Source organism: Eucalyptus grandis, chromosome 8 (assembly GCF_016545825.1).
Source record: "Eucalyptus grandis isolate ANBG69807.140 chromosome 8, ASM1654582v1, whole genome shotgun sequence".
NCBI classification, from domain to species: Eukaryota; Viridiplantae; Streptophyta; class Magnoliopsida; order Myrtales; family Myrtaceae; genus Eucalyptus; species Eucalyptus grandis.
Genome location: NC_052619.1, coordinates 53,067,372 through 53,075,062, shown reverse-complemented (window position 1 = coordinate 53,075,062; position 7,691 = coordinate 53,067,372). Strand labels below are relative to the sequence as shown.

General features: G+C 37.9%; 1 protein-coding gene across 5 annotated transcripts; it reads left to right on the top strand.

Annotated features, from left to right (window-relative positions):
* Positions 1-1,609: 1,609 nt before the first annotated feature.
* LOC104415033 (sodium/hydrogen exchanger 2) lies at positions 1,610-6,424 on the top strand. Of its 5 annotated transcripts, XM_010026254.3 has the most exons (17): positions 1,610-1,800; positions 1,943-2,022; positions 2,133-2,176; positions 2,495-2,840; positions 2,952-3,070; positions 3,384-3,481; positions 3,764-3,823; positions 3,938-3,984; positions 4,091-4,285; positions 4,382-4,428; positions 4,537-4,603; positions 4,721-4,821; positions 4,908-5,009; positions 5,132-5,270; positions 5,375-5,437; positions 5,552-5,632; positions 5,738-6,058. In XM_010026254.3, the coding sequence occupies exons 4-17, from the start codon at positions 2,670-2,672 to the stop codon at positions 6,056-6,058; spliced, it is 1,611 nt and encodes a 536-aa protein (XP_010024556.2). In that variant the 5' UTR covers positions 1,610-1,800; positions 1,943-2,022; positions 2,133-2,176; positions 2,495-2,669. The 5 variants fall into 5 exon arrangements, with proteins under 5 accessions (XP_010024556.2, XP_010024555.2, XP_018717444.2 ...); XM_010026253.3 differs by lacking the exon at positions 1,943-2,022 and having other exon boundaries at positions 2,043-2,176; XM_018861899.2 differs by lacking the exon at positions 1,943-2,022 and having other exon boundaries at positions 1,610-1,915; positions 2,043-2,176.
* The last annotated feature ends 1,267 nt before the right edge of the window (positions 6,425-7,691 follow it).

Genomic DNA, 7,691 nt, shown 5'->3' with positions numbered 1-7,691 from the left:
AAAGAAAAAAGGAGTCTGGACGGGGTCGAGACATACACCACCAGCTGTTAGAAGGTTCGATTTGAGGGGTCGGCGAAACACAAATGGCCACTAGACAAGCTCATCATCACAATCCTTTGGAGTGCAAGTGGAAAGCACAAGACCGACAATACATGTATATATCAATATCCCATTCATAGATTGATAAAGGTTTCCTAAGACCAAGAATAGACTGAAGAATAGAGCCTATGATCTTCGACTTGCAAATCAAGAGTTTTCGACCACTCAATCAACCACTTGATTGGTGTTGACTAACAATTTTACGTGTCGATAGATTTGTAATACATTACCTCCCTCCCTCAACCCAAAAAAAAAAAAAAAAACTCGATAAGCTATCACAATAAGATCAAGGAAAATCATTATAAAACGAAAACAAAGTATTCGATATAAAAAAAAAAATGAAGAGAACTATGATGAGAATTTCACAAATCATCAATCCACAACAAAGAGGAATCATTATGCTTATTGGAACATTCAAATAAAGAACCACATATATGTACGTACATACGTACGTGCGTCTTAAGCTCATTTTTTTTATTTATTTATTTATTTTGGGTCGAACATGTCTTAAGCTCATTACAAAGTAGATTTTTTTAAGGGTTTGCGGGCTGTCCGCGGCGTAGAAAATCGGAAAGAATAATCACCGCCCGAGCATGCGGCCCCAACCCAACTGCTACGCCTGCGCTTACGTTAAAATGGGTGCATGCTCATAACATGGGACCTCTTCGACATTGACTGCAATAACTTAAAATATTTATAAAAAGAAATTAATAATTTATTTACGTGACGAAATTAAAATTGAGGACTAATAAGAAAGTGACTTTGGAATCGTTTTGAGATCCACAACCTGTTCTTCCTTTTCTTTACCATTTCTTTTCCACGGTTGTTCGATAATTCAAATGATTCCCAAGACTTTCGAAATCTTGTCCAAAATCTAAGGGACACCTATTTTCCATCAAAATTAAAGGTGCTTTTTCTTAATATATTCAAACCAATAATTAATTTAAACTCAGAAAGATTTGTATTCTAATCAAATTGTCCTTTTCCTTTTCTTTACCTTTCTTTTATAAAGTTTGAAATTCAAAGCTCATTCATAATCAAAGGTAGACATTTGAAATCATTCTAATATATACAAATATAATTCTATCAAATTGATTAATGATTTTCACAATTTTTAATCTAGAATATATTCTCTATCATAAATTTTCGAAAAATAAAAACAAAAACAAAAACGTGTTCAAAAGATCCTTACTCTCGTTCCAAATTCTTGAAATCCAAACCGCACACATATCGTTCAACTTAAGTACGATTCGCGTTTGCATTGCACGTTATATGGTCCCATGGCTTGGTGTTGACTACATTTCCATACATACCATAAAAAAGCCATCCGATTTTTTTTTTCCCATACTTGGAAAAATTCCTAAGGAAATGGCAACAACTTTAATGAATCTCCAATTTATGACGAATTCCATTTCCATATTCGATTTTCTTCCCTCCCTCTCGATTCGCCAAATGACCAACCAAAATCGCCCCCGTGTCTCAGTTGTCTTCCACTGAGGGAGGAAAGCAGTGGCGTGAATGATGCAACTTGAGAAAGCCCCTCCTCATTTGTTTATATCTCCATCACTGTCCGTGGCTGTATTCTCTTAACTCCATTCAACCTGTGCCAAGACCGTTCCAAGAACTGTTCCTCTTTCTTTAATCGTCGTCTCTGTCGTGACCAAGAATAGCTTCCGCACTTGATTTGAGATTCTTGTACAGGTGTAGTCCTCTCTCTCTCGTCCATTAATTTCCAAGAAACGAGAAACCCACCATTTTTTAGCCTGCGCCCAGCACTACAATATCATCAATATCGAATCTTGATGCGTAATCGGCGGTCGGTCACCTTTTCCCTTTTCTTCAGGTTTTAAAATTTTGTCCGTGTGTTTGTGGGTTTGTGAGAAGCAAAACTCCATTCAGCCACTGCTTTTGGCGGTTCTTACGGTTGGCATCTCTCTCTTTAGATCTTCTCTGTGGATTCATCAAGTTCAAGCTTCATTCGACAACAAGACCGTGCTTGGATCACCGAACACGTTTCATTTATGCTTGTGAAGGTGCAGGGTCGAAGCTCGTTCATGAGTCGGTGATGCTCTGATAGGTTGGTGTTTCTTTCTTGAGCTCCAAATTGTGGTTGGTATCGCGAGCAAATTTGATGCATGGTAGCGGAAGATTGAATTATAGGTTTTGAACTCAGATGTTTTTGTTGTTTTTGCTTTGCTTTCAGACAATCACTCCTTTTTTTACAAAGTTAAAGTTCGGTGCTTTTTTTTTTTTTGGTGGTCCCTCCATTAGGGAAGGTGGGAGCTTTTGGTGACTTACTTTCTGCCAATATTCCACTAGGTTTCCCTGTTCTCGTAAAGTAACCTGTGTTTTTCTTGTACCCATAGCTCTAAGTGTATGCACCTTCACATTGCAGATATTTTCGTTGACTGAGGAAATTGGAGTTAGGTGTTCACGAATCTCTAGATTCCGGATCCAAGTTTCAAGATTAGAAGGCACCTTGGAACATTTTGGCTTTTTGTAAGAGATATACGGTGAATTGGGAATTCCGCAGTTGTGTTTTGTGGGCTTGATCCACTGCTGCTGCAACCATGGCGATCGACCCTGGCTCCATCTTTAGCAAATTGGGAGCATTCACATCCGACCACGATTCAGTTGTGTCGATGAACCTCTTTGTTGCACTGCTTTGTGCTTGTATTGTGATTGGTCACCTGTTGGAGGAGAACCGATGGATGAACGAATCAATCACAGCCCTCGCAATTGTAAGATTTATACAATGGAATTTCTGAATTTGATTTTTTAAATGTTTGTGAGGGTTGAGTTGGGGTTTCTCATAGGCTCATTTTTGATTCAGTTTGAGTTTTATATTGCAGGGTCTTTGCACTGGAGTTGTTATTCTGCTTACTACTGGAGGAAAGAGTTCCCATCTTCTAGTATTCAGTGAAGATCTTTTCTTTATCTATCTTCTTCCACCCATCATATTTAATGCCGGGTAAGTTTGAGCTTCTGCAGCATCCTGTTTCTGTTTGTCAATTAATGCTGTTTCAATCATAAAGAATTAACATGTTCTTTTTGTGATCAACTTGGTTTACAACTTTATGGTTTTTTCATTGTGTCCAATTTACCTAAAGTCCACTTGGCTTAATTTTATGAATGTGGTTGCAACTTTCGATTACATTACATGCACATGCACAAACATGAAGTTTAACAAGAATCAAAAGGGGAAGCATTAACTTTCTAGTGGGTGTGCTAATATATAGACATGGTCATGCATAATTGTGAACTTCCTTTCCTTCCTATACCAGCTTCCAGGTGAAGAAGAAGCAGTTTTTCCGCAATTTTATGACAATCATGCTCTTTGGTGCAGTTGGAACTCTGATATCCTTTGGCATCATTTCGTCAGGTATGTTTAATACCTTGTTTGAGTGAAACCATCCCAAGTGATTCTCAACCACCCAAGTCCTGCACAAGAATCACAATTGCTTTTTTTTTTTTTTTTTTTTTTACTTCATTATTTCATTCTCCTCTTTTCACATGCTCTATGATCTGATGGTTGAAATGTTCCAGTGTGCCGGTTTCTTCTTCTCTTTTTCTTTCCTTCCCTCTCTTTTTCCAAAAATCTTGACATGGTTTTATCTGTTGATGTATCTTACAATCTAATCATGTTTGCTATCTTTGGTCCCAGGTGCCAAATACATTTTTGAGGTATTGAATTTCCATCAACTGGATATAGGAGATTATCTTGGTAATTGAAAACTATCTTTATCTTCTCTCTAACCTGATATCTCATTTTCTTCCCCTTCTGAAGCAGTTCATCATTATTTTCTTTGTTTCCCTTGACTTTCTCCGTTGATTGCAGCAATTGGAGCAATATTCTCTGCTACAGATTCTGTCTGTACCTTGCAAGTAAGATAGTCTTTGGAATCATTACCTAGTTTTCAGAGGATTGCCATCTCTGGACACTGTTTGTCTGACTTACTGCTGATACTGTTTATTTGACTTATTCCTGCAGGTCCTTAATCAGGATGAAACTCCCTTGTTGTATAGTCTAGTGTTCGGAGAAGGTGTTGTAAACGATGCTACTTCAGTGGTTCTTTTCAATGCGATTCAAAATTTTGATCTATCCCACATCAACTCAAGCATAGCATTGCAGTTTGCTGGCAATTTTTTGTACTTATTTATCCTGAGTACATTGCTGGGAGTTTTGGTGAGATTTGCTCTCCTCTCTCATGTACGCTGACCCTTTTGAGAGAATGATAACAACCATAACATTATCCTTTGCAACATGTATTGTCCCCTGCAGACTGGATTGCTTAGTGCTTATATCATCAGAAAACTCTACTTTGGCAGGTATGCATCAGTCACATGAGTATACAGTATTGCTACAAACAACTTGTATGGAAAATAGAAGCTGCAGCCCCTATTCCTGCTCATATAATTTGTTGTCTTTCAAATCAGGCACTCAACTGACCGTGAAGTTGCTCTCATGATTCTCATGGCATACATGTCATATATGCTGGCTGAAGTATGATTTTCTTCAATTATCTCCCCTCTCATTATTTTCTGTTGTTCTTCTTTAACACATGACTGGTAGCTTGTCATACACTGATGATGGTGTTAAGATCTAAATTTATACATGCAGCTCTTTTACTTAAGTGGCATCCTCACCGTATTCTTTTGTGGAATCGTCATGTCACACTACACATGGCATAATGTCACTGAAAGTTCAAGGGTAACCACCAAGTACGTCGATCGTTTCCCCTTTCGCTCAGTTGAAATGGTTTGCATTCTCTACTACAAAACTAATTGCTCTTTTGCAAATAACACAGGCACACTTTTGCAACATTGTCATTTGTTGCTGAGATTTTTATCTTCCTTTATGTTGGCATGGATGCCTTGGACATCGAGAGATGGAGAGTTGTCAGCAATAGGTCAGTTATATATATGTAACTGGCTTTTTATATCACACACATGTTCAGCCGAGAACAAAAATGCAGTAAATAGCACTTCATATGTACTGAACACATTTCTTTCTTTCATTGTTTGCTTTCAGTCCCAAAATATCACTCCAGTTTAGCTCCATATTGTTGGGACTGGTTCTGATTGGAAGAGCGGCCTTTGTTTTCCTCCTGTCATTTTTATCCAACTTGACTAAGAAATCAACGCACGAGAAAGTTAACATCAGGCAACAGGTGATCTCTCTCTCTCTCTACATGCACACACAGGGCCTGCAGTGTTCTTGTTAATTACTCAGAATATGTCAGTAGAATCTGTCTCTGAATAAGAAACTCTGCAGGTTATAATATGGTGGGCGGGTCTTATGCGCGGTGCTGTGTCCATGGCTCTTGCTTACAATAAGGTAAAAGGCAGACAAATTCGCTACACGAAACTTTATTCAGTCAGTTTGATCTCGTAGGTTTTTCTATTAGTCATGAACATGCTTTTGCAAACCCCTTATGGCATGTTGATGCAGTTCGCGCTGTCCGAGACAAAAGATAGGAAGAATGCGTTTATGATCACCAGTACTATCACGGTCGTTCTATTCAGCACGGTGGTAAGTCACTGGCTCATATGTTTTGTAGGTGATGCGAAAGAGATGCATACTGCTCTAATCAAATTCAACCTGCCGGATCACTTCTCTCTCTTTCTCTCTCTCCAGGTGTTCGGGCTGATGACCAAACCTCTCATCCGGCTCTTGCTTCCTTCACCTAAGCACCTAGTCCGCATGGCTTCCTCCGAGCCAACTAGCCCCAAGTCGTTCATCGTGCCACTCCTCGGCAATGGCCAGGCCACAGAGAGCAACCAAAGCGTCCCACGGCCATCGAGCTTACGCATGCTTCTAACGACCCCTACTAACACCGTGCACTACTACTGGCGGAAGTTCGACAACGGGTTCATGCGCCCCGTGTTTGGAGGGCGAGGTTTCGTGCCCTTTGTCCCCGGATCACCGACTGATCGCAGCAATCATCAATGGCAATAAGGCCAGACTGATGAAACAGCTGGTTTCTGATGTAAATTGGGTTGGAAAAAGCCGTACGCTCATCTCCAGAAGCGCGCATGGCGGATCGAGAGCAGTTTAATGAGCATGGGGGGTGCTTGAATTGTGATCCTAGAGGGGGTACCCTTAAAATTTTGTGTCTGATATGGTGGTGCAAGCGAGTGATTTTTTTGTAGTTCAAGCATTTGTAGCTATTTGCTTTTAGAAATCTTGTGAAAAAGGTTTCGTGCATGCTTTTTGTAATATCGTCGCTGGTTTTTGCCTGTAAATTTTCTGGTTCGAGTGCCATTCTAGTCATACACCAAAGTTTCATTCCCAAAAATTCTTGAGTTGTCATTATTGTTATTGTTTATGCTTTTTTATTAATGCTATTATGAAATTAACATAGTTGCGTTATTGGTAATTTATTTTAAATTTCTAGAGCGGTTACAATGACTTGCAAACTCATTTGATTTATTATCACCAAACTGACCCCTAGAAAAGAGTGGTCGAGTATCGGTAGTTAGGTTTGCAAATACGACTTGCAACCAATCTATTGTCTAAAGCTTTGATGAGACATTAACGTTTCATCTTTTTCAACTTTTGTTATATGTAGTGGCTATTGGCTAACATTATGATAAACGAGAGAACAAACATTCGCATTTAGATTGAGATATTGTGCTTAGAGAAAGTAATAGATTTTCTTAGAGATAATTGTTCAAAAAATCCTAAATTTATTATTTGCCAATTCTATTTTTTACCTTTTAATTGTGCTATTTATCTCTAAACTTTTAACAATGTATAAATTTAGTCATTTCAATCAATTTTTAGCTCGAAATTTGTTTGGCCTACGTGACATTATTGGCACTAGCATGGATAATTTTCTGAAATTTTTGTATTTTTCATTTTTCCTTTCACTTTTCCCCCTTTTTTTAGCCAATGGCTAGAGAGAGAAAAAGATAAATATTCAAAAAGTTCAAAAAATCATTCCTGTCAGTAGTAGCCAAAATTAGTAAATCGTCAAAAGGTTTAAAATTAAATTAGCACAATAAAAAGATTTATGATTAGATTGACTATGGTATAGATTTGAGACTTTTGAAATAATTTTCATTATAGTCACTTGATTGTTAGGATTTTGTCGGCCACTTTTTATAACACATTTCCTCTCTTGAATGGTTTAGGATGAGGCATGGATAGTATTCTTTTAGCTAAATTAGTTTCTACAAAGACATCAAACATGCTGTCTGCGCCCCAAATTTAAGATGGATTTGGATGATTTCTAGTCAAAGAATACGAACATAAATTTCAAAAGTAAAGATACATCATGAACCAGTAGAAGATTTGTCAAGTAATTATCCAATAAATTGGAATTTTATAGTACACAATATCCGATGTTCTCCTTATATATTTATATGCGGCGATGAGATAAGAGCGTGTTGGATATTAATTAAAGTTGACACCAATTTTAAAATTCGACTTTATTCACGACATATATATAAATCAGATCTGTTTTACGTTCTGATATTTCTACTACTTATCTTTATCCCAGCCTACAAGAAAGTTGCTATCGCTCCAAGGGAAAGTAATCATTCACTTTGCTCCAAATTATGGCTCAAAATTCTTGCCGTTAATTTCC

Bases quoted from the DNA above. Each gene is read 5' to 3' on its own strand.
- LOC104415033 (XM_010026252.3), top strand. From the start codon at position 2,670: ATGGCGATCGACCCTGGCTCCATCTTTAGCAAATTGGGAGCATTCACA. The intron at 3,071-3,383 runs GTAAGTTTGAGC...TTCCTATACCAG, and splicing joins CCCATCATATTTAATGCCGG to CTTCCAGGTGAAGAAGAAGC. The intron at 3,482-3,763 runs GTATGTTTAATA...CTTTGGTCCCAG, and splicing joins CTTTGGCATCATTTCGTCAG to GTGCCAAATACATTTTTGAG.